At 37.4% G+C, this 26871-nt stretch overlaps 1 protein-coding gene, 1 long non-coding RNA gene and 1 pseudogene across 2 annotated transcripts; 2 read left to right on the top strand and 1 right to left on the bottom strand.

Annotated features, from left to right (window-relative positions):
- The first annotated feature begins 935 nt into the window (after positions 1 to 935).
- LOC135081032 (carboxypeptidase B-like) lies at positions 936 to 3779 on the top strand (annotated as a pseudogene).
- Positions 3780 to 4289: 510 nt separating this feature from the next.
- Positions 4290 to 7483, top strand: LOC135081033 (carboxypeptidase B-like). The gene is made up of 6 exons (XM_063975757.1): positions 4290 to 4415; positions 4539 to 4748; positions 4983 to 5091; positions 5408 to 5530; positions 5853 to 6041; positions 6864 to 7483. Exons 1-6 carry the CDS (start codon positions 4336 to 4338, stop codon positions 7464 to 7466), a joined length of 1314 nt encoding a protein of 437 aa, XP_063831827.1. The 5' UTR covers positions 4290 to 4335; the 3' UTR covers positions 7467 to 7483.
- Positions 7484 to 19228: 11745 nt separating this feature from the next.
- Positions 19229 to 20800, bottom strand: LOC135081038 (uncharacterized). Its single transcript, XR_010259105.1, has 2 exons — positions 20109 to 20800; positions 19229 to 19489 (listed from the first exon to the last, which is right to left on the bottom strand). It is a non-coding gene; the product is annotated as an uncharacterized LOC135081038 (long non-coding RNA).
- Positions 20801 to 26871: the final 6071 nt, after the last annotated feature.

Below are 26871 nucleotides of genomic sequence, written 5' to 3'. Positions count from 1 at the left end.
TCAAAGCAGTGTTAAGGCGATTATAACACTGCACCGCGCTCCGCTGCGGTACGCGGGACGACAGATTTAATCATTATATGCAAATACCTCAGTTTGTATAGAAAACACGCGCGGCACAACACACTGAAAACGCGTTTGCGCGCGGGATTCGTTATATTACGAGTATGTCGCCACGCGGAGCGCGGTGCAGTGTGATAATCGCCTAAATGTCATTTTGAACTCTACTTACATTCAATTGTGTAACATATTGCCACTAGTAATCCACAACATAACAATACCAATACCATCCACGTAATGCAGCAGACCTAACACCTAGGGTTAGCATCAATAGTCCTAGAGATAATACCTATCAGCTAGGTGTGCAGATCCTACTGTATTATTGTTATCTCAAAGGGGTCTATTTAATGGATCTCTGTCCTCATTCGTCTCTTGAATGGTCCGGGTTGATAAGCTACCTTAGATAAGAACTATCTCCTTACTTCCTGTGTATGTTGTAAAACAAAAGAAAGGATATAATTATTATTATGCTAATATCAGGCCTCCCTAACCTGTCTGGCCAGCGTGTGGGACGTGTAAGCCAAATCCTCCATAATATGCCTCTGGTTAATTGAAGAGACTCGTGCTCCTGCAGTAGAGATGAAATATTCTGATTCTTAATGATAATGAGGTGATTTTTGCTAAAGTCTGGTCCGTGAGCACGTAGAATCCCGTCCAATGACCCCAAGCTACCCATCCCTATCGCTCGCGCGTAATTATGTTGCTGTCGCGCTCACACACTCACTGCACCCGTCGCACAGTCGCGAACGCGACTACGTGCTCACGGACCAGGCTTTAGTTTGAAGTGTGTGATATCAATAAAATGTACGTTATCTAAGTTTGTTTTACTTGTAACTGATTTGAATCTAGGTAGGCAACTTGTTTTGAAGTTTCCATCGGGTTTTTCATATGGATTTTTTCGTGATACAAATCTCAACAATTAATTACCTACCCAATTGTAGACTAATAAGATTGATAACCTCGATTATCTAAAACAGTACGTATTATAAGATTTAACAGCTGTCTGTAAACTCATTTGTCATATTCATTTCGGGCAAAGCAACATGGTCAAACTTTTAGAGAGTGTGTTGTTGTTTTGTGCAACTTTTTGTGTGGTGTGTGCAAAACATGAACAATATGAAGGGTAAATACAATGTTTTACATATTTTAAGAGTGTTTACGCGAAGCGCGGCGTTTCAAGGGGCATCATTGGAAATGATTCGCGCGCGGCGTTTTTTAATAGTTTTTAAATGTTTATAGCAAAACAATAACAATAAAGTATTATATCGTTTCAAAGTGAATATTTTAAAGAAGATGTTATTTTATTATATTAAGCTATTTTTATGTTGAATTAAAGAAGAATAATGGTGTAAAAATCACTTTGATTTTTGGGTATTTCACGTTCTTTGAATTTGTGAATTCTTATTGTAAAATGCTTAAATGTAAGAATTTTCTCAACTAACTATTTGCCTAAGGACCTATGCTATAGGATATAAATGTTTGTTATATCGTTTTCATAGTATTTTTATAAAAAATTCAGCTTGTAAACTGACGCTAAAGTGGAAATTTGAAAACCTGTGTGGATTTGTCTTGATAGAATTCTTAAATACTATACTAATCGAAATATTTTCTCAACTAACTATTTAGATGACGAAATTGCCTAATTATTTATGCCTATAACATATTTGTAATGTAACTGGTTAATGAATGTAACGGGTTGAAAAAGTACTGTTTTTGCGCCAAACGGCGTAAACGCTCTTAAATTAAGCTGATATAGGTACGACAATGGATTGCTATGTATTCAAATTTTTGGAAAATCCGGTATAAAAAATACAAATATTAAAAAACCGAAATAAGAATAAGAGGAGATTCCGTTCTGGGGACAGCAAGTTAATCAGTTGGTCCGATTGAGTCTTGTCAAATGCATAATGATCTTAAAGTCTGATATGCACAACACTGCTACAGGATAAGTAATAAATTACTAAGATATTAAATAAATTCCATAATATCAATTCTTCCAGCCACTCCCTTTACGAAGTCATCGTGAAGAATGCTGAGCAAACTAAATTTCTCCATGAACTGGAAAGCCAGTTCCCTATCCAGGTGTTCGTCCATGGACACACCGAACGACCAGGGCAGATCCTCGTCTCCAAAGAGCGAAAGGCGCATTTTGAAGAATTATTATCATCTATGAACGTAGAATACAGCATCAAAACTCGCAACATTAGAGAGTAAGTAAATGTAGATGAAATAAATCTTTCACTGCTATACCATTAACGAAACTTAACCACTACAGAAAAAATATCCTAAACTTTCTCGAAATTCGTCACGATAAGTAGCTATAAAATTATCGTCAGCACTGACTTAAAATAAATTACGTATATTTTTAACCTTGGGTCCAATAGTGAAGTGGAAGATGCTCTTTGATGTTAAGATTTCTTTTATATTAATACTTTTCAGACAACTGGAGCTGGAAGACAGGTTAATGGCTAATGCTGCGTCCAAAAGCAGAAACAGGTCCAGTTCTAGAATGGAGGCTCTGTCGTATGATGTGATACATAGATACCAAGTGGTATGACGTTATTTTCCTTGATTCTAATGTTACCCTATTCAAGTGAAGTATGATTAAAAGTTATAAAATTATGCACCTTTTTTAGGTTGACGACTACCTCGTCAGACTGGGCAATGCTTACCCCAATCTGGTGAAAGTTGAATCTGCTGGAAGTAGCTTACTAGGCCGCGATGTAAAGTACCTGAAAATCTCCACCACCAACTTTGAGGTAACTTAATTAAATGGGCAAGAAGAAGTAAAGTATAATCAGGTTGATGATACAGACTTCATGAAACAAATTCTTAATCTTGCAGGACAGAAGAAAGCCAGTAATTTTCCTGATGTCACTACTCCATGCCCGGGAGTGGGTCACCCTACCAGCAACACTTTATGCAATTAGAAGCTGGTTATTGACGTCACTGACTCAGATCTGATCAATGACATGGACTGGATCATTATGCCCATTGCCAACCCTGATGGATATGAACACAGTCACGTTGATGTAAGAATTTTTGGAAGATATTATCTTTCATCTGGAGCTTTTTATGCTTAAATTTTTCTGCTCTCTATTTCCAGGACCGTTTCTGGCGTAAAAACCGTCGCGATGGTATCAACCTATGCATGGGGGTCGACTTGAACAGAAACTTCGACGTTTGGTGGGGAACAGCTTCCAGCAGCAGTCTCTGCTCCGACGAATACCACGGCACTGGACCCTTCTCCGAACCAGAGACTCAAAACATCAAACGAATTCTTGACGAGCACGCTGATCGCATTGAGCTTTTCATCGACATCCACAGTTTCGGCAGCATGGTCTTATTCGGCTACGGGATTGGCGAACTTTCCCCCAATGCACTCAGTCTTGCTGTCGTAGGTGTTAACATGGCCCAAGCTATCGACAGGGTGAAGTGGCCCTCCAAACCTAACTATGTCGTTGGAAATATCTTCCATGTTTTAGGATATCGAGCATCGGGTGGATCCTGTGATTATGCTCACGTTGAAGCAGGAATTCCTCTATCATATACTTTTGAGTTACCAGCTTTCAATGGAGATACCGGTTTATTTGGTTTCTTTGTTGATCCCGATTTTATAGAACAAGCCGGATTCGAGACTTTTGAAGGCATTAAGTCTGGAGCTAGGTTTGTTCGTGACATGTTGAGTATGAGGAAAGACGATAAATAAATTGAATTTCCAGATTGCATACATTGTATTTTTAATTTACTTACCTACCCATTTGGCTTCTTTTCACTGTTTTAAAATTGCACTTTAAGTCATAATATTTTCCATCAATGACTAAAATTTTGAAAAATCCATTATTTCCAATATGGCACATATTGGAATTTCTTGTTTGATTTTGGCCATTTTACTTGATTACTACAACCTCATTTATGTAAAATAGCAATTTTTACCGCAAAATCAAATCAAATCAAATCATTTATTTGCATTTACATGTGTGCTAGATCCGTTTGTACTGGACTTTTTAATTTGTGGTGGCGCATTTTTCCCTATCTTTTATTAATATTAACGTAGATTATGTTGTTTGATTGACATATTTAATGTATTATTACGAATAGGTGTATATTTTTAAATCTCCAATGGGTTTTTCATAAGGATGATTTCGTAATAATTTATCAACAAATTACCAAATTGTGGATAAAGAAGATTGATGGTTTCCGTTATCAAAACAGTATTAAAAGGTTTAAACAGCACTCTTAATACTCATTTGGTATATTAATTTTGGCCTAAGCAACATGGCCAACCTTTTAAAGAGTGTTTTGTTATTCTGTGCCATATTTTATGTGGTGTGTGCTAAACATGAACAATACGAAGGGTAAATAAATATTTTGTATACAAAAGTTACTAAAGGCATCTGTTAAGAGTGACCAAGGGCTTAACATGTTCTCTCAACTTATAAACACATGCTTCAGATTTTCTAACAGCCACAATCTTTCAGACACTCTCTTTACGAAGTCTTCGTGAAGAATGCTGTGCAGACTAAATTCATCCATGAACTGGAAAACCAGATCCCTATCCAAGTGTTCGTCTACGGACACACTGAAAATCCAGGTCAGATCCTCGTCTCCAAAGAGCTGAAGTCACATTTTGAGGAACTCCTGGCATCTATGGATGTGGAGTACAACATCAAAGTAGCAAACGTAAGAGAGTAAGTATAAAAGTTAAATTGATTTACCGAAAGAATGCATTTGAAAGAGTCGTATCCCCCAATTATTGTTCTTTGGTTAAACAATATAAAAAACTGGAACCCTGAAACTAGACTTGACTTGAAAAAAAAGAATCAAATGAAAGTAAGAATGAAAAACGTGTGATCAAAGGAATATTGTGTTAATAGAGACATTGACCATTTCACTGAAAGTTAAATTTTAATTGTTTTATTCAGGCAGTTGGAACTAGAAGACAAGTTGCTGGCTAATGCTGCGTCAAAGCGTAGCAACAGGTCCAGTTCCAGATTGGCTTTACCATACGATGAAATTCACAGATACCAAGTGGTAAGTTTCTTCTTGTTTCCCAATCTACTTCCTTTTTGAATTTCAGCCACCTTCATCAATTATTTCCATATTGACCGGTTAGTGACAGCCTGCATTCAGCACCTTCCTGCTTTGTGCTTCACCTGCTTTATAAGGTCGTCGGTTCACCTTGTGGGTAGACACATCTCACGTTATGCTTTCCGGTACATGGCCTCCACTCCAGAGTCTTACTGCCCCATCAACCGTCAGTTCTGCGTACTATGTGCCTTAGGCCCATTGCCACTTCAGCTTGCTAATCCGTCATCTTTAATAATTTAAAATTGTTTAACTTTTTCAGGTCGACGACTACCTCGTCAGATTGGGCAATGCCTACCCCAATCTGGTGAAAGTAGAATCTGCTGGAAGTAGCTTATTGGGCCGTGACATGAAGTACCTGAAAATCTCCACCACCAACTTTGAGGTAATTTGTAAATTGAAAGGGCTTAGATATCAATCAATCATGATAAGTTTATCGGCTATTCGATAAAAAGTACGTGCGACTTTAGTTAATGTTTGAATTTAGCACAACCGAAGTTCAAATCCATACTTCAACATTTCTTCAACTGAATCTGTCATAAGTGGCAAAATTCATCTTATAACAAATTTTAACAGGCTCATAGCGAAATTAAAGATAGTTAATCAGAATACCACGAAGTAGCCAATAAAATAGAACTAACTTATATGATTGGGTAAATGAAAATACAAATTGACGAAGATCCAAATTTTTTAAACTTGTCTTGCAGGACAGAAGAAAGCCAGTAATTTTCCTGATGTCCCTGCTCCACGCCCGGGAGTGGGTCACTCTGCCAGCAACACTTTATGCCATTGAGAAACTGGTCATCGACGTTACTGATTCTGACCTAGTCAATGACCTGGACTGGATCATTCTGCCAATTGGCAACCCTGATGGATACGAACACAGTCACGATGGTGTAAGTTTTAAAATTTTAGTAATTGTATTCCAAACAGATTAGATATTTGGAATTGATTTGGAGCTTATTTGGATGACGCATTTGTTCCTTTTAACCACGGTAATACTATCAGTATTCCAACTCGGCCATATTTTTGAAATAAATGTCAACAGCCGCGCGGTACGTCACGGTATGACAACATGCGATAGGGCTGCTCACCTACCCATTTTAATTACATCTGCCTACTTAGAGTTTCTATCTAGTTTTGTGAATGTTTTGTGATTAGTAGATTTAATTCAAAAAAACTACAATACTTAAATAATTTTGAAACTTTACTAATCATAATGACCTGTTACTTTAATTTCGGGCGGGCGAAGTCGTGGGCGAAAGCTTATACAATATAATTTTCATTTCAAATCAAACTGACTGAAAATTACAATTTGACTAGTTTTTGACCAATTTGACCGTAAATGACGGTCTATCAAATTCAATAACTTTTTCATTTTCAACACTTGGTCACCGACGTCCATTCGGCACATTCACGACACCCCCGACTTTTGCATACCGAGCGCATCCCGAGATTTGAATATTGAAGGAAAGCTCTCGTTTCGTCTGTTTATATGAAGTTACAATACTGTATGATATTATTACCGTGTTTTAACTGTGTTGTCACCTTCTTAAATACCGTAGGCGTAGGATCCAGGAGACCTTTAGTCTCTAGTGGATAAAGAAACTTTACATCCTAAAATTATTAAATTGTTTTCTAAGCAAACAAAATTAACAAGGAATTGAAGTACCTGATTCTTAAAGAAAAAGATTTATTCTATTATTATTACTTTCCAGGATCGTTTCTGGCGTAAAAACCGCCGCGAGGGCATCAGCTCCTTCTGCATGGGAGTCGACTTGAACAGGAACTTTGACGCGTGGTGGGGCACAGCTTCCAGTAATAGCTGGTGCTTTGACACCTTCCACGGCGCTGGACCCTTCTCCGAACCTGAGACTGACAACATCAGACGCATCCTTGAAGAGCACGCTGACCGCATCGAGCTTTTCATTGACATCCACAGCTTCGGCAGCATGGTCTTATTTGGCTTCGGAACTGGTCAGCTCCCTCCCAATGCTCTCGCTCTTAACGTCGTCGGTGTGAACATGGCTCAAGCTATCGACAGAGTTAAGTGGCCTTCCAAACCTAATTATCAAGTTGGAAATATCGTTCACGTTTTAAGATACACCGCATCTGGTGGGTCCAGTGATTATGCCCAAGCTGGGGCAGGAATTCCTTTGTCTTACACCTATGAATTGCCAGCATTAAATGGACATACTACTTTATTAGGTTTTCTAGTTGATCCCGTGTTTATTGAGCAAGCTGGATTCGAGACTTTTGAAGGCATTAAGGCTGGAGCCAGATTCGTCCGCGACATGTTGAGTATGAAGAGAAACAATTAAATACATTTTGAATATTGTATGTTTATTTACTTTGTTCACAACCATCGCGTCTCATGTGTGGAAAGTTATAAATGTTTAAGGACTGCAGACTTTGCCTTTACATCACTTCCAATGACGTCATGACAGAATCACAGCCCATTAAATATTTAAAAGAAACTTCAGCTACTATTACAATCACGTCAATAGAACCTTTAGATAGGAAATACATAATTTATTTTAAGTGTATCATCTTACATCTTCTTTCTTATCTTTGTTCTATTTTTCACTTGGTACATCATACATTCCTGCCTAAACGTTACTGACGTCACGGCGCTGAAACTGGCTGCCTGATTTCCTCTGGGACTCTTCAAGGCTGAAGAGGAAGTATTTACTGAGTGGATATGACCATTTGCCCTAAACAATAGTAGGTTCGCACTTGCTGTAATAATGCAAAGAAAATCTAAAAGGGTACGCCTTCATTTTAATTCTCTAAGGCCTACATGTTGCCCTTTGCAAACCCTACGCAGATTTTCATAAAACTCGTTATTAGGACTCTTGCACAGATTTTGTGTTGTAATTGGTTAAAAGCTAAGTTTTTGTTTAAACTTATCACAGTTTTGGATTTAACTTTGATTTTAAATCGAACTTCATAAATTAGTTCTAAGGCTCGGAATGGATTCCATGCTATTTTTGTCTTTGCATTGTTTTGTATTGCCTTTGTGTACCAAAGGCATTGGCTGTTTACTAATTCCGAAAGTGCTTAAAACGAGCTCTTTCAAACGGTATCAATAATATGTTACAGAATTAACTGGATCTATCCGAAAATTCAACCAGTTTTTCGATATCTTGTATACTTTAGACATAATCAAGTGAGATCACATAGTACCAGCATCAAAGCTTTTCGGTCTCCTTTATTCCTTACTAGATAATAAACACGTCACATCCTACCCACGCAGTTTTTCCCTGCTCCCCAAAGATCAATACAATCAATGTTTACGGAATAGCTCATGATTCGCAACACTCATTACTATGAGAGTTACGCGAGGGCGTAACAACACTTACGCTCGTAACTCTACGTGTGCTCGCCCGAGATAACGAGAGCAAACAGGCTATTAACGGGGACACACGGCTGTGGCAAATAGACAGCATTTTGGTGAACTTGTCAAGATTAGCTGAAGAGAAATTGGATGGGTAAGGTAACGGTTTTGAAGAATGGTCATTATGTTGGCAAATACATAATGTTGAAAGGAAATTGACTGGCGAGCAATTAGTAGTACAAGTAAATCCCTATAGCAATACCGAATAACGATTTAACACCAGACAGAGAAATATTAATTAATCAACTAATGGAGCCATGACTGGAAATTTTACTGTTTAAACTTCCCATTCCCCAAAATTCACAGTTGGAATACCCGAAACAATAGCGATGAACAACTTTATGCATGTTGAAGTTAGAGCATATTAAATCAATGTAAAATGGTAATTAAAAGACTCCAAATCATGGAATACGATTGTATCGTAAAATTGATTGACAAGTTTGCGTAATTGTTGAATACACTTTATTGACAATTTTAACGAAAGTTTAAGACAAATTCAAAATAATAATGATTTGAATTTGAATTTAAAGTTTAAGACCTCATTGTCCTGTTGGATGACGTAATATTGAAAAAGATTGTCGGCCGTTTGGTGTAGTGGTTCGAAACGGACTACTATTCCGGAGGTAACGGCGTTCGGTTCCCGCACAGTACAAATATTTGTGTGCATGAACATATTTGTTTGTATTGGACTAGGTTTTCTATGTATAAATAATGTGTATGTATTTAAAAAAAAATATTTAAGTACCCATAGTACAAGCTTTGCTTAGTTTGGGACTAGAAGCGCAGTGTAAAATGTCCAAGGATATTTATTTATTTTATTTAATATGTTTTCCTAAAAGGTAGCCTAAAATAAAATTCAATACGATAATATTGAATTGTTTACTTGTCACGAAAGGACAACCTATTTCCGATAGGTTTGTCATTTCGCGAAGACGTTCGCCATCCTTCGCGTCTGTGTGTATAATTTATAACTAACCCTCAACACCTATACCATCGAGATTCATTAGCATAATAAATTGCAAACAGCCTCTAAACGTAAACTTTGCCAACAAATACCTAATTAAATCCTGATCGGATTATTTATGGTGACATCAGATTAATTAAAGTTATGGATTTTAATTTAACTGGAAACATTCAATTGCGACTTCAAATTGAAAATTATTGTATTTTTTTCCATTGCACCTTTATTATAATTGTTCATAACCGCGCAGCATAAGATGTCCACCACAAGGTGGACCGATGACCTCATGAAGGCGCTGGACGCAGGCCGCCGCCAACCAGCCATTGTGGAAATCATTGGGGGAGGCCTATGTTCAGCAGTGCTGAAATGATGATGAATAATTGTAATCAATAAAACTCATTTATATCTGTAAATAGGCTTTAAAAAACTCTTTTACACTCGTTTAAAAATTATAAATATGGTGTTGAAGTAAAATAGTAGCTTTTCGCTTTATTATGTGGCTTTGGCTTTAAACAGTAAAATACTTCAGTAGGGTGATAAAGGACCCATACACATTGAACCAAATTCTCAAGACTGGAACAGAAATAGTCTTAAGTTAAGTCCACTTAACACCTAGTACTTGCCACTAAAAGCCAACTAGTTCCCAACTTTTACACCCGTATAACCCTGAAATCTTCACGAAATCACCAATTAAAATGGCTACAACTTCACCCACAAAACTTAATCAATTTTCCGCAATCTGTTAGGCCTCTCGCCCACGGTGAGTCGGCGACTTTTTGTAGTGATGCTGTCGCGCGTTTTATAAACGCGCGTTAGTCGCATTTGCAACGCGCTACAGAAGTGATGCCAACGCGCTACTAACGCGCTACAGTATTGTGAATTTGTGACTGTATCGGTAGGTCGACATTGGGGAGAGAACGGAGGGAGGGTGACGCGGCAGCAGGTAATTTTGTGACTTACTTCACTTAATGTCCTATGTCCCCTAGATTATTTCCCCTATCCCCCACAGGGAGGGTGTCCACGACAGTCTTCCATCGAATTCGGTCTTGAGCTTCGCGTTTGATCTTACTCCAAGTCTTGGCGATTTTCTTCGCCTCATCTGCTAGTGCGCAGCCAAGTTTGTTTGGGGCGATCACGTTTGCGTTTTACTGGGAGGTTCCAATCCAGAGCCTGTTTTGCGACAGTATCGCGTTTGCATCACGACAGAATCGTGTTTATGTGGGCCGGGCGAGACACACTGCTAGCGACCGCATTGTGACTGTATCGATGCGAATGCGCTACAGAATCGCTACTGAATCGCTATAATAAGTCGCCGTGGGTGAGGAGCCTTAAACGTAACCCAATAGCTATATCATAGCAAACGGTTTCGGAGTTAATAGTTACACTTGTTAATCTCCTTACGAGTGTGGATGTAACAGAGTCCTTTTCGATGTTAAGCTTTGCTTCGGGAGATATGAATGAGAGGTTATGTTGGCAAGCAGTAGCGGTGGCCAATATTTAGTAGTAAAGTAATATTTTGATGGCGGTTTAGTATTTCAGCATCTGTGAGATACTGGTTTTGCAGTCTGAACTGTTGAACATGGCGCCATATATTCTGACCCAAATTAAAAAGACAGGTTTATGATAAGTTCTTAGAAATACAGAACGTACCGGGATAGCGGCGATCTCAAAATCTGTCATTACCACTTGAGGAGCAAAAGACTCATCATTGCAAAATGACTGTCCATAACGCTTCAGCTCTGTTAGAAAATAGGTATAACATTCTTGTTTTTCGTGCTAAAAGTTCGTACACAAGGGGTACCTACTATTCTCTGATTGTTACCCGTTCCAACTGTATGTAGTATTATAGTTGCATGAATAATTTCTTTGAAATGTTCCATCCATGATCCAAATAAGAATCACGCAAAAGTTTGATATTTTTTGTTGTACCAAAAATAAGAACTTTTATATTATCTATTGAAGGATGGTCTGTGTTTGGAATTAAAAATGGTTCACCCGTGAAGTTTTTTACATCCTCGGGCAGACTTAATTCCCCCAATGATTTTGACTCGGTCAACGAGTTAATAACGGCGATTTCAAAATCTGTCGTTACCACTTCAGGAGCAAAATACTCATCATTGCAAAGTGATTATCTATAACGCTTCAGCTCTATTAGAAAATAGGTATAACATTCTTGTGTTTTTCGTGATAAAAGTGCGTACACAAGGGATACTATTCTCTGGTTGTTTCCCGTTCCAACTGTACCATGTATCGAGTAACTACAGTTGCATGAATAATTATTTCGGGCAACTTTGAAATGTTCCATCCATGGTCCAAATAAAAGAACAGGTTTTGCAAACCGAACTGTTGAACATGGCGTCATATATATTCTGACCCAAATGAAAAAGTCAGGTATTATGATAAGTTCTTGGAAATACAGAACGTACCGGGATAACGGCGATCTTAAAATCTGTCATTACCACTTGAGGAACAAAAGACTCATCATTGCAAAGTGACTGTTCATAACGCTTTAGCTCTAGTAGAAAATAGGTATAATTCTTGTGTTTTTCGTGATAAAAGTGCGTACACAAGGGGTACAGTCTAGTCTCTGGTTGTTACCCGTTCCAACTGTACCATGTATCGAATAGGTACAGTTGCATGAATAATTTCGGGCAACTTTGAAATGTTTCATCCATGATCCAAATAAAAGAACTGGTTTTGCAATCCGAACTGTTGAACATGGCGCCATATATTCTGACCCAAATGAAAAAGACAGGTATTATGATAAGTTCTTGGAAATACAGAACGTACCAAGTTGATAACGGCGATCTCAAAATTTGTCATTACCACTTGATGAGCAAAAGACTCATCATTGCAAAGTGATTGTCCATAACGCTTCAGCTCTGTTAGAAAATAAGTATAACATTATTGTGTTTTTTGTGATAAAAGTGCGTACACAAGGGGTACTATTCTCTGGTTGTTACCCGTTCCAACTGTACCATGTATTAAAGTTGCATGAATAAATTTCTTTGAAATGTTCCATCCACGATCCAAATAAGAATCATGCAAAAGTTTGATATTTTTTGTTGTACCAAAAATAAGAACTTTTATATTATCTACTGAAGGATGGTCTGTGTTTGGAGGAATTAAAAATGGTTCGCCTGTGAAGTTTTGTTCATCCTCGGGCAGACTTATTTCCCCCAATGATTTTGGCTCGGTTAACGAGTTGATAACGGCGATTTCAAAATCTGTCATTACCACTTTCAGGAGCAAAATACTCATCATTGCAAAGTGACTATCCATAACCCTTCAGCTCTGGTAGAAAATAGGTATAACATTTTTGTATTTTTCGTGATAAAAGTGCGTACACAAGGGGCACTATTATCTGGTTGTTTCCCATTCCAACTGTACCATGTATCGAATACAGTTGCATAAATAATTTCGGGCAACTTTGAAATGTTCCATCCATGATCCAAATAAAATAATCATGCAAAAGTTGAACAGGTAATAAACAATTTTATAATACATTTATTTACAAAAAACTTAAAATTACTTAAAAACTAAACTTAAAATTACTTAAAATAAGTATCTATTTACAAAATAACCCCCAGCGCCGCAGTCGGGAATGGTGCCCAATGCATTGTCACGTTGTATGGCTAGGCTTATCGTTGGTCGAAATAACTGCCAACCTTTTGATCACCAGTCACCTCGGTGAGCCTCTTTGCCAGGCTTTCTTTGACATTTTTAAAATGGTTCTCCCATGAAGTTTTTTAAATCCTCGGGCAGATTTATTTCTCCCAATGATTTTGGCTCGGTTAATGTAGATTTAATTCGAGCCCTATAATTTTTTTCTCATACCATTTTTATTGGGTATTATTACTCTTGTTGCTTCTGCGACTTTTTTTAAATTAATGCGAAACTTTAAGTTATTATTATTTATTTTTAAAGTTTTATTTATTACATCTCGAAGAAAATTTCTTCTTTGACAGCCGACTCATGGGCCTAGAACAAATGAGCCGCGTTTGCTGTATTGGGGTTTTGGGTATTGTCATTCTGCAAGAACTTCCGAACGTTTTCCTGAATTTCTAGGTTGCGGAGGGCACTAAGTATGTTGTATTGACGTTAAAACCAGTTCTTGTAGAAGGTACATTGTGCGGTCTTTTTCAAATTTCTATGTGCGTATGATAAATGTATTTAAAAAAAAAATTATGGGAATTCGCCTCATAATTATCCTCAGTGCGAATGCTCGAGCAAGAGGATTTGCTTCTAACATTGATTTCTGCTTAACTTCACTTTTCATCACTCATTTCACCTGCTCGTGTCTTTGCTCTATAAAAAATTGCTGGGGTTGTTGGTTTGCAACATTAACAGCACATTAACGTAATGTAGGCAAGCGTTTGTCTCGGTGGACCGATGATCTAAGGAAGCTCACGGAAAGCACTGGATGCGGGTAAAATCCGCTGGATGAGGTTAGTATATTCTGTAAGTCCAGTAACCATACTAGGCAAAATGCATTCTCGCTATGGTGTGTTCCAAAAAAAACGACCTTTGCTTGGACTTAATGTTAGTTATCTCTCTAAATTTCAAAATATGCTGGCATCAACTCTGTCACCACTAGGTAAAGTCTAACACTCTATTTTACCGCGAATCCTCTCACCTTAAACAGACCGCAAAGGATTTGTAAATTTCAATAATTTTGAAGTGTTCAACTGAATTTGAGGAGGGACTTGTCATAAAATCAGATTGATGCTCAAATCCAAGGGATTATGTGTAACAGAGGAACGGTGTTATTTGAACATTAAATTAGGGACAAGCGTAATCCTCTTTATATCTGTAGGTATTTAAACAGTGACACAAAATGCACAGGTCACTGGTTACTTAACAGGTTGATCTAGATGTGAAAGGATGGAATATTCCTAGGGTACTAGAGCCTCTAAATGAAGTTTGAAATCAAGATTCTGCCCTTGGATGTCATAGCTGATGTATTTAAAGAGGATTACAGATATGTACCATCCTAGACTGCATCTCACTTAACACCAGGTGCGATTGCGGTCAAATACCTGCCTTGTCTTGTATAAAAAAAAATAGAGATCTAGTACAGCACACGGGATTCTGTAGGGATTCTTCGATAATTTTAGTGATGATTTGTCACTGGTGACACGGATGAATTCTGTTGAAGAATATTCTGACAATCACTGATTGTGACTGTAACAGTGGCGCATGTGTATGATGTAGCAGCCATTTTTGAGGGTTGTAAACTAATACTAAACATAGTGTACTTAATAGAATTCAGTGATGTTTACATTAAAATGATGGAACGTAAAAGACTCCAGTCCAATTGTAAACCCTAAATCGGCGACAAACAGTCCCAATGTAAGAAAGTCCATCATTAGTGAACTCGACAAAGAGACCTGGAATTTTTCAGCGCTCATTAAATGTTTTGTAGGTATCTGGCTTACCAGCTCTAACCGACACGCGAGTGGTGACTACAAACCGCCAATTAGCGCAGTACTATCCATTACAAAGTGTGAGTACATAAAATACACAAATACAGAAACCTCTGACTACGGTAAAATAGTAGGCCTTTTTTATTCCAATCATTGCCTTGTTTTGTTTCCACTCCAGCCCGATTCGAACTTTATGACCTCTATGAAGTTAGCTGTCAGAAATGCAAGTGGCCCATCGTTAACGACTGAATCGGAGTCTTCGAAAGGTTGAGCAGCCTTGACATAGACCGAATCAACGATGAATACTTCTTAATCCATTGTCTTCAACCTACCTTTTTTTTAACGTCGTAAAATGCTTTGTGCATGTGCATGCCTATTGTCGATGGGAACGGCGGGTTATGTGGGACTCTCCCCGCCTGCTCACTAAGCCCCAATAAAACATAGCTATTGTCTTAACTTGGACATTCGTCCGCAGCTCCGCCTCAGCTCATTTATGGGCGAGCCTCTGTGGCTTCGAAGGCAATCCAATCCTTCCTTCCAATTGTTTTTATAGTATTTCTCCTAATGGCCCTGGTAGAACAGGACACCCGGCCCACCATTAGCGGGCTACGGTCTGTTCAATGCCGCTGCTCACTCAGCTTTGCTGATCAGAGTAGTACCGGGCAAAAGATCCTATTCAAAGTTTTCAAAGAAACGGATCTAGGACTCTTCAAACCCAAATACACACATACACATATTTTTAAACTGGATTTACGCCCGTATTTACAAACGATGCTTGCTTAAGTGAAGCAGCAAATCGAACGCACAGCGTTGAATAGAGCTTTATAATTGGATCATGTGTCACCCTGTGCGTCCACGCGCACTGTGAGACCTCATAGTAATGTTTGTGAATACTGGCGTTACTGTATTCCACGTCTATTGTGATCTCTGATCGTGGCAGCAGTGTGGAATAGGCAATACAGGCTAAAGGAGTGGTCGTGCATGAGGCTGACTGGTAATTTGGTTGCCTGACTTACAGACATCGTTCCGACTGTAACCCTGTATTGATTGGCAAAATCCAGACGGAACTGGACGGATTAATCTACAAGCTAAATGCTGCACTATTCCTGTAACAGCAAAACTGATCAACTGTTAGATTGTGCATGAGATTTTTGGTGTGATTCCAAAAGGAAAAAGTTTTGTACTTATTTGAACAATGGAATCAGAAGTTAGTGAATTGGATTCAGAGGATTCTTCTTTAACCTTTAAATAAATGCAAAAGTTTGTGAGGAGGATGTATGTTTGTTGCTCTTTCACACAAAAACTACCGAATGGATTTTGATGTAACTTTACAATATTATTGTTTATACATCAGAATAACATATAGACTACTTATAGTTTGTAACGATCTGTGATAAACCGACGGGCAAAAGCTAACAGCATCTCTTAATTATTAATGTTTGAAATGTTGTGAATAGATTTGAAGAAACACTCCCGAAATGAACAGAATTAAACTGCAATTAGAAAATGGCCACAACGTTTACACGTCTTCAATATCCTTTATACACCAAGAAGCACCTTTATTTCACGATTCTCCGTAAATGGTCGGACTAAAGGCCCGAAAACGTTCTAAGCCGTCCCCAAGTGAATTTAGCACTGGATTTCGTATTCAAAGCTTAGGCAAGCTCTTCAGTGCAGGCTGATAGCCGAGTGCCTACGTGTGGTGTGTCGCCTGTTCACGTAAATGGCCCGCTTTGATAATGGCTTCCAACATTTAACGGGTTTTCTATTGATTTTAACTTAGAATATAGATAGAAAAAGTTTATTGAAACAACAACAACACAACTAAAATATAAGATAGAAGACAGAAGGGTGCGAAATGCAGGGAAATACCTTTGAAAAGTCTTTGAGAGATCTTTTGAAAGACTTTTGTAATTCCTTGTAAACTATAAAACGGAACTATTCCCACCTCTCGTTCCCACCGCTGCAACTTGTGAGTAGCCAGGATCTACAGCTTGACCGTTAATAAAAATCCAAACAGTGAAGGAAAAGTTAAACTGGCATTGGACCTGCAACTGAATTAATCAGAAGGACATACTAGGTGGAGTTCGAATTTAAGGTTCGACTTCCCTCCATTGCAAAGCGGGTGACAGATGACAAACAAAGGATTAGTAACCTATATGACTAGTTTAATTTTTACGAATATAACAAAATTTATTCTTATATTATAATTTTCGTTCAATAAAATTCATAATAAGGATAAAAGAGTTATTCAGTCAGTTCATTTGTTTGTGTTCTATTTTCAACTTTCGCGCTCAATGAATGCGTCCATCATCGACACATTTTATTAATATTTCTGCGGGTAGATATGAAAAACAACCTTCTTTTTTTGCCCTTACTTTAGCGATGCACGAGTGTGAGTGAAAAGACAAACAAATTAAGATTTTTATTGACATTTACATCGATTTGAAATTAGTATTCCACGGGAATTGGGATTGAAAACATCTCCCGCGCCGCGCGTAGTGCCATCGTTTCTTTTTTGTTTTTTCTTTTTGTATTGTACCGCTTTTGGAGATGTGCCGCGAGTGTATTGTTTTACTAATAGTGCATTGTTTTAGTGTGTGGAAATGTGTAATGTATAAGAAGACGCGAATCAGGGCTGATTTTACCGGGTAGTGTCGGCGTTGAAGGAAAGCCTTCTAAAGGCGTTCATCAGGAAGACCTCGCCCGTTTTGCTGCGGCTGTCAGTGAGTTTTATGCATGTGTTCTGTATTTATACTTTTCGTGTGTACATACACTGTTGTTTCTATTGTATTATTCATCTAATCAAATCAAAAATATAAGCCGAGCGCCTTACAGTAATTTCCGTAGGAATATAAATTCCTAACCGCGGTGGTGTGAATAATATTTTTTTACATCTAGGGGGTGCCAGCCCTTTGTTTCAACGCCACCAATGTTATTGTTCTTGACAAATTAATGTATGGTAAAATATTTTGTGACACGGCACGGAACTTTAAATAAAGTAAAACATCGTCAATACTTTTCTGTCATTTCCTTCATAGCATTTTCTATTCGTTTCGTCGTCAATATTGATTCTTTATCCATTATTTTACGTAATTATTTTCATAAATGCCTTTCATACATCCCATTTGGGATGTTGCATGTTAATTCACAGCTCGTGTATAATTTTCGGGGTCCATTATGCGAAACTTGAACTAATGATCTGGGATCGCAGTTAGTGCAGTAACTGCAATTAATGTTTGCACTTGATGCGTTTAGAGTGCAGTTGGAATGGTCCTGGAGTATACTGTGATTAGATGGCGTTAACACAACTAACAAGTTATTTAAGTGTCGAAAAAGGTACGAAAGAGACAAAATTATGATAGTGTATTGTGAATTAGCTAGGTAGAAAAAAAGTAAAACAGGGACAATTTTAAAGCATAAATTTTCAGTTAAGCTAACTTCAGTGAAGTAAACACTGAGCCGCAAAGAAAAAGGGTCGGTTAGAAATTCTTCAATATCTTCAAAAGTATGTGTACTTATGTAAAATAAATAAAATTGCATAGTTTTTTTGTACGTTTTGTTTCATAAAGCTATGTAGGTCAGGTACTTTTATGAAGAATTTCTAATTCTTTTTTGCGGTCAAGTTACATTTTATTAGGTAATTAATAGGCATTTCTAAATAATATTTAGTTTTATGAATCGTTTTGTAAGTAGGAAATATTAAAGACCATTTAGTGTTTTTTTACTATCAGAGATTTTTGTGTCTACCGTTATTTTCAACTTGACGAAATATTCTTACATTAAGGCCTACACTTTGAAATGACACTTGAGAATTATGATTCAAGCCTGTGATTTGTCTACAGGTTATCAAACAATAACAACCTTGAAGCAATTGCTAGGTTTTGTGTGCTGTCAAATTACGGTCCATTATTTGATTACCTACCTTGTTTGTATTTAGCGATCAATACAAGTATAGTTTGATTAAAAGGACTATTTTCTACTTGAAATATTTGCTATTAGTGTGCATAGGTGTTTTAACTGTGTTGTTGTTTAAGGAACAATGTTGTCATTTATGAAAAAACAACTTACTTTTTCCTATCGTTACTTTATATTTATTTAAGTGTTATCGCCTGCCTACACTATTATGTACTTGAAATGTTTTTCAATGTGACTAAAGGTGTCAGTTATTGATACTTTGTTATACTTATAAGAATATTTTTATTTAGTCTTTCCTATCGTTTGTATTATGTCTCATCACCTGTCTACTTGAAACTACATATATCACTACGAGTATTATTGATAATGAAACAATCAGAGAGTTTTCAATTTTATATTTATTGGTTAAATGCTTAATGAACTCCATTTCTTCACTTTTATCCTGTGCATCCTTTATTTGTAGATACATCTTCTAATATCTATCCTTGTGACTGGATCTTCTTTATTCTTCAAATTCTTCTCCATTGGCCCCATGGCCTTGGCTATGGCCAAGAACTATGGTTCTTCGTATCCTGATGCGTGCATGATTCCTTTTTTTGGTTTAAAACCTCGATAATATACTGATTCAAAGTGATTCTGTCTCTAAAAATGAGGAGAAATATTATAAATGGGTGCAAGATTATAAAAAGAAAAGATTAAAAATGTATGAAAATTCCTACATAAATACGAATATATTTCTTACCACTATTTTATCATAAAACTAAGCAACTATAACTTTTTTATGTTTTTATTTTATTTTATTCGATTATTGCTATTTTAATCCTAATGCCTACTTTTTTAATCAATATCCTAATCCTCAACACATCAATAACATGTTGAACAAGATATCGCCCTTATTTCATGCGAAATAAGAGCGACTTTTGCAATGCAACTGTTCTTAATGTGCAGTCGAAAAAGTACACTAAAGTTTAATAATCATAACTATTATGATGAATGAATATCTAACAATTACTAGAGTTAAGTTTGCCTTAGTTTAAAAAAAATCTGTTTATTGTAAATAAAGATACATTTAATGAAAAAAAAAAACCAATTACTACTCTTTATAATGACCCAGTTAGCTTATAAACACAATTGTTTTGTTATTCAAGAATTGATAAACAAAATAATTATCTAACCCTATCGATTTCGCATGAATGGTGCAAGATAAGATAAATAAATGCGAGTAAAGAGAGATAAAATACATAAAGCGTTAAATACATACGTCATCACTTCAAACAGAATAACATCTCGGTTCTTTGTCCATCACAATCTTTCTCACAAATATCGTCGCTTCAGGTTGGTTCTTATCCTTCGAGCAGCAAGGTCTGGTTTCCTCTGCAGGGCTGGGAGGGTTCCTTCCACGGGTGCATCTGTCACTGCAGTCTTTACCAGGCTTTGACCACATGAAGTTGAAAAGACCGTGACGCTCGAATTTGTCGTGAGGACCGTGTGGGCCTGGGCCGTGATGTCCGTGACCGTGATGTGGTGGTTTTGGTCCAAATCCGTGATGAGACCAGGGGAACGGTCCGTGATGGCCGAAAGGTCCGTGCCCGTGGTGGCCGAAAGGTCCTCCGTGTCCGTGATGCTTCCGACCCCATGGTCCGTGACCGTGGTGACCGTGATGCCCATGGTGTCCATGATGTCCATGATGTCCATGGTGACCCCAAGGTCCAAATCCAGGGGGTCCGTGATGACCTGGACCGTGACACGGCCCGTGCATTTTCCGGTGAGGTCCCGGCCCTTCACCACAACCAAACTCGAAGCAGTGTCTTTCGAAATGACCCCTCATACTTAATTTCAATACTTAGTACTGGACGTGGACTGTTACTATTTTTTAATACTTAGTACTGGACGTAGACTGTTACTATTGAAGCCTTTTACTGTAGACTGTTAACCCTTGAAGAGCTGAAGTATACTGAATCGATTTTCTCGCGTTGACTATTTATATGAACGCCGTTTGCATCACGTTGTGAAATCGTGTGGCGGTAGGTATACATAGTAGAATTGTAAGCGGTAGGGTCATTTTTTAATTAACTTGGTGCTATAAATAATATTGTGACTCAGACAGCTACTCTATGGATGTTTGTTTGAATTACTTTGTGCCTAAGTTTCACTCAATTAGCTACTCAATAATTTATTGTTTCCGTAAAGAACTTACCATAGGTTCTTAGATTCAATAATTTACACAGATTGCACAAATTGAAATAATATGTTGGTAATTTCAAGAGATATTGTGAAATTCACCTTATTAAAAAAAGTTTTATGATTACGTGACGACAATACCTATGTCAGTGGACTAAGGCTGGGTTGTACCATCTTACTTTAACTTTGACAAAGGTCAAAAATCAGTTACGGTCAAAGTTCGGTAGTGCAACTGAGCCTAAGACATCTTTATGTGTTTATTATTATGTTTATAATATTAATATGACTTGGCACATTTTTACCTCCTGTTGGGGTACCCACATTTATTTTTGACTGGTGAAAAGATGAAAGTGCTTTTCGTGACTTTTATTTTATTTACTTCGTAGCAAGCCTACTGCTATATCGCTACACTGTGTATAGGAGATTAGGGTTTACTAGGTACATGTAAGTACATGGATGAGTCATTGTATGAATTGCTTCAGGATTTGGATCATTTTTATGGTTATCTAAAACGGTTCGATGAATCTTCTGATGAGTGATGATGATGGTGCCAAAAAAATATTGTCATCAAATGTAAGCATGTTTACTGTCGAATTGGATTTAGATATAAAAATATTAATAATGCTGACTTTACTTAAAAGAGTTAAAAAGGAGTAAAAAAAATAAATTAAAAAAAGGTTGGATAAATTCACATCCAAAAGGTTTTAATGTAAAAAAATATATGGCGACATTGCATCACACTCAAGATTTTGCTAGAAAATATTTAAATTTCAAGGTTGGTAGACGGTAAATCTTTTTCTATAACAAACCGGAATCCACATTGAAAAGGCAAATTGACTGGAGTACAGTCAGCGTCAAATAGATCATGTCACCCAAAGTGGTAAAAAAATGGACAACACAACCTGAAAATAAGATAAAATATGTGCCCGGTACTTATTGGCTACTTCAGGTGTCACGAATTATTTGAAGCTGACTGCACCTAACTCTTCTAACAAACTGGAATCTACATTGAAAAGTGAAATTGAACGTAGTACCAAGGTTTTACCGTAGGTTCATTAACCTATACTTAGTTTTCGCGTCGTTGTGAACTTAACACATTCACAGTTCAAATGTAATACCAGTAAGCACACAAGTTACGTACAGGAACGTTACGTACGGGTACAGGATTTTGAGTCTTAATGGTAACAAACGTACGTAAGTTTAAGATTTCAACTCGTGTTTTTTAGGATTTTGGTAAAATAGTTTTTATTGAACATGGTTGTTCACACTTCACAAATCACACGAGTAAATAACGCAACTTCCGTAGGCTGATAAAACTTTATTAACCAGTTATGCAAAACACCCTATAAAGTCCAAAAAAAATCAAATGTTAGCGCGAGTCAATTACGGTCAACGCCATCTATTAACGAAAATTGGAACTTAGTTCCGCGCGGGGACGCCACGCCACGCCACGCTACGAAAAGCGCATATTGGTGTTCAAATAAATAACATCATCATATTAGCCATAGGACGTCCACTGCTGAACAAAGGCCTCCCTCAATGATTCCCAGAATGATTGGTTGGTAGCAGTCCGTATCCAGCGCCTTTCTGCTACCTTTATGAGGTCGGCACGTATAGTTGGAGATAATAAAAAGCTAAATATATACAGATGAATTAATATTTCAGCCATATGACGTCCACTGCTGAACATAGGCCTCCCCCAATGCTTTCCATGTTGATCGATTGGTAGCGGCCTACGTCCAGCGCTTCCCTGCTACCTTTACGATGTCGTCGGTCCACCTTGTAGGTAGGACGTCCTATGGCTGAAATGATGATGATGATGATGATGATGATGAATTAATATTTTCCCCGTAATATTGCTTGCAGTTCTAATAGATTTCATCATATTTCAAATACCCCGAAACGCTCACAGTTCTAAATATACTTAAAGCAGTTCCTTGAACTCTACATTTAAAACGAGAAAGGATGGATGTTTGATACTCTTTCACGAAAAAAATACTAGACAGATTTTAATGAAATTTAATAATGTTATAGCTTACTTCAGAATAATATTAGTTTAGCATAGGACATAATTATGCTGTAATGAGTCAGATTACTTTATTGAAACCTATAAAGATGAAGTCACGGGTGAATCCTAGTATTTCATGAATTTGTCCATTGCATAATATTGCCCTTTATTTCACAAAATGTTGAAATTTTTACGTAGTTTTTGTAATATTCATAAATTTTTGTTTTGTATTCGAATGCTCCGTTGATACAGTTTTTTCTTAGAAATGGAGAAATGCGGTCCTAAAAATTTTGGTATTGCACAACATTGTGCAATAGAAGATTTCACAATACGGTGAAATATTGTGCAATACTAAAATAATAATAAAAAGTAGGTATGTATTTATGAACATAATATTGATAAGAAGTTTAATCTTAAATACCTATTTCTTTGCTTTACTTCTAATTACATTAATTTACTTTATACGATTATCACTTAAGTAGGTTTTAATTGGTCTCATTTCTATGGTTGCCCGATTAGGAAGGTGACACTAAGAAATTAAATTAATAGGATTTAAAGTAGTTTCTTTCTAGGACTTTCGATACATTTCTATATTTTTTACATTACATAATGTTTTGCAAATACGCATGTTTTTATGCAACGCGAGGTCACCACGTGAACTCTTGCTTGACTAATCTTGTAGGCGCTGTACGATTCATGTAAAATATATTGGATTAGTTTGGCTTAATTGTATTAAATTATTGCTTAGATCTGTCAATAATATACCAGATCTTTAACTAAACTAAATTAATACTAACCTCCAAGTGAATAAAAAAGGTTCTGTTTGCCATAGTAGGTTCGTTCGTTTCAGCCGTAAGATGTCCACTGCCATAGTAGGTATGTTCAGTCAAATATTTCTTTTAATCTTTCCCTTTTTTTTTAGTCCATTAAATGTTTAGTTTCATACAAACTTTTACATTCTAAATGAAGGAATCTCCTTAATCCACTGTCATAATAACGTTGTGAAAAATGTACAATAAAGGAGATTTTTTTACAAAGAGTGATACTCGTAGTTTTATCTTTACAAAATTGAATTATTTGGATTGAGACATTTAATGAAAAAATACGTCGGATTTTTTACTTGTTGTGACGTTTCAAGTGAGTCGGAATGGTCCACTTGAGTTGCCTTACTTTTCGTGTGCTTATCATAAGACTCTGGTAGTAAAAGAAAGAGTTGACTTCTAGTATTCTATTCAGCATCTACTCTGTGCCTATAACAATAAGGCTTATTCTCCAAATCCACACAGTAAGATCGCAGGCACACACAATTCACTGCTAGGTTCAGTGGGTATAATCTCCCAATCTTGGCGCTGACGGGTGACGGGATCGCCTCACGGGTCCCGAGGGAATTGTATAGAGAATTCGGCAGATTGGAGTGCGAATATTGAGTAGTTAGTGATTAAGGCTGAGTTGCACCACCTAACTTTAACGGTAACTATGACGATAACCGGTGCATTTTGTATGGAGTTTGACAGATTTTTGACGTTTGTCAAAGTCAAAGTAAGATGGTGCAACCCACCCTAAAGATTCAGATGGTATTGGGTATGGACGTGAGGCATTATGAAACTTGATTCAAACTCAAGAATAGATCCAAGATTTTCAAGTCGACGAATTGAAAATGCTATCAGTGAATCAATCCTAAAGAATCAAAAGTACAACGAAAGTTTTACTGTCTACGAGTAGCACCACAGATCACAGAAACTTAAGGGAGATGTGACGTGACAAGGGGGCGTGGCCGGTGTCGCAGCAATATGCCCAAAAACAGAACACATTGCCCGTGAAAGCAATGATGACAGCAGCGACGTCATAATGTAAACAGTTTACATTGCTTACGTAGTACTAAAGATTATTCGATCGTTGAGTACCTACTGATACCCTAGTGGATATTGAGCACATTATTTTGATTACTTTGCGCGTGTGAACTTTCTAATGCGACACTGAGTTTCGAACTCAGCGCATTAGTTGGCATCTCTCTATATCTCTATGAGTAGCACTGTAATTCAGCGAATGCTGTGCAACCTCGGCGGTGCGGTAAGCATTTCTGGAAGCGATAACGAGCGAGCTCCTCAGAACTGTTGTCGCTAAACTAATGAAATTCAGCTACAGTGCCTATGGTTAAATATTAACTAAACCAGCTCTAGCTCGACTTACTTAGCATATTTGATAAAGTCAAATAGGATAATCCTAATATAAGGCCCGGCTTCCACCAAAGCAGAGGCGTGGATACGAGAGTAAATGTGTTTTGACATTTACATATTTATATTAATATTAACTGGCAGACAGTGGTGACTGAATTTGTTGCGGCGCTTCTTCTCAGCACATGCCAAATGTTGGTCTCGAAGCGCTGGTAGGGTAAAAAGATTATGAGACATGTAGACTAATGTAGAGGCTCCTTAAGAGCAAAATATTTGACGATTTGTAAGCACTATATAATAATAGTCTAAACAAATAAAGCAATTTTGACTTTTACTTTGAATAAGCAATCAGATTTCCGAACAGAATTTGAGCGGAAACTAAATCTCATTGGTGGCTTTGATGGAAACAGAGCCTAGGAAGCCATGTTTAATTGGAGTAAACGAGTTCTTAAGTGGAGACCTCAACTCAGTAAGCTTAATGTAAGGATACTTTTGAGCTAAGTGGAGTAACGACTTGTGATAGGTCGCTGGCATACTGGATGTGATAAGCCGAAGACAGAAAATAAAATAATAATAAAAAAAATTTTCTTCCAGAGAACTTATGCTTACAAACGAATAGTAGCAAAACATAAAAGTTTACCTACTTGAACAAAAAGTTGTATGGAGCCTGAAACGAAAAAGAGTATTGGAGTTGGCCTAAATCTGGCAGTGAACTTCTCTGATGATGAGGTGGTGCACCCACAAGGTGGACCGACGACATCATAAAGGTAGCAGGGAAGCGCTGGACGCAGGCCGCTACCAATCGATCAAGATGGAAAGCATTGGGGGAGGCCTATGTTCAGCAGTGGACGTCCTATGGCTGAAATGATGATGATGATGATGTTTGATGAGCTCAGAGCCTCAGACTGGGCGTGTATTATCTATTTATCAATAGTTTAATACAATTTATTCCTTATTTAAACTCTTAATAGCATATACCTTGAGTCATAGACAGCACGTGTAGTTTATTCATTTAATAACTAAAGTTGTTTATCCATTTTTTCAGTCTTAGCCTCATCTACTAGCTTACAACTCCCGATATTTTAACCTATACTGCTACTTATTTTTATATTTAAATTAAAGCCGGGCTTATACGAAATTTAATGAGTAATTTTTTATGCACAGCACGCAAATTAAGCTTGACTGGTAGCTGGAAATAATTAACTGTGCACATCATGCATCCCGCTGGATATCGCTCAGAAGTTACGCTGCTAGTGATGGGCTTGACCGGTTAAATAATTGTTTTTAATTAATAAATTATTCTTACCTTTTTTTATTTGAAAAAATAATGTTCTGATGTACAAAGGGTTTCATTTTTCTTATATCAACGTCATGACCATTAAAATGTTGACGTGCATTACAATTTTGTTCGTTCGTTCGTTCGTTCATTTCAAGACGTCCACTGCTGGACAAAGGCCTCCCCCAAGGATTTCCGCAAAGACCGGTCCTGCGCCGCTCGCATTCAGGCACCGTCCGCGACCTTCACTAGATCGTCGGTCCACCTAGTGGGAGGCCTGCCCACGCTACTTCTTCTGGCTCGTGGTCGCCGCTCAAGAACTTTCCTGCCCCAGCGGCCATCAAACATCAGTTACTCATTCATATTCACCAATCAATTTATCAAG

Source organism: Ostrinia nubilalis, chromosome 19, assembly GCF_963855985.1.
Source record: "Ostrinia nubilalis chromosome 19, ilOstNubi1.1, whole genome shotgun sequence".
Lineage (NCBI taxonomy): Eukaryota > Metazoa > Arthropoda > Insecta > Lepidoptera > Crambidae > Ostrinia > Ostrinia nubilalis.
This window is presented reverse-complemented; position numbering and strand designations above follow the sequence as displayed.

Excerpts from the sequence above, each read along its gene's own strand:
- LOC135081033 (XM_063975757.1), top strand. The coding sequence starts at position 4,336 with ATGGCCAACCTTTTAAAGAGTGTTTTGTTATTCTGTGCCATATTTTAT. Across the intron at positions 4,416-4,538 it reads AAACATGAACAATACGAAGG|ACACTCTCTTTACGAAGTCT; the intron begins GTAAATAAATAT and ends ACAATCTTTCAG. Across the intron at positions 4,749-4,982 it reads AAAGTAGCAAACGTAAGAGA|GCAGTTGGAACTAGAAGACA; the intron begins GTAAGTATAAAA and ends TGTTTTATTCAG.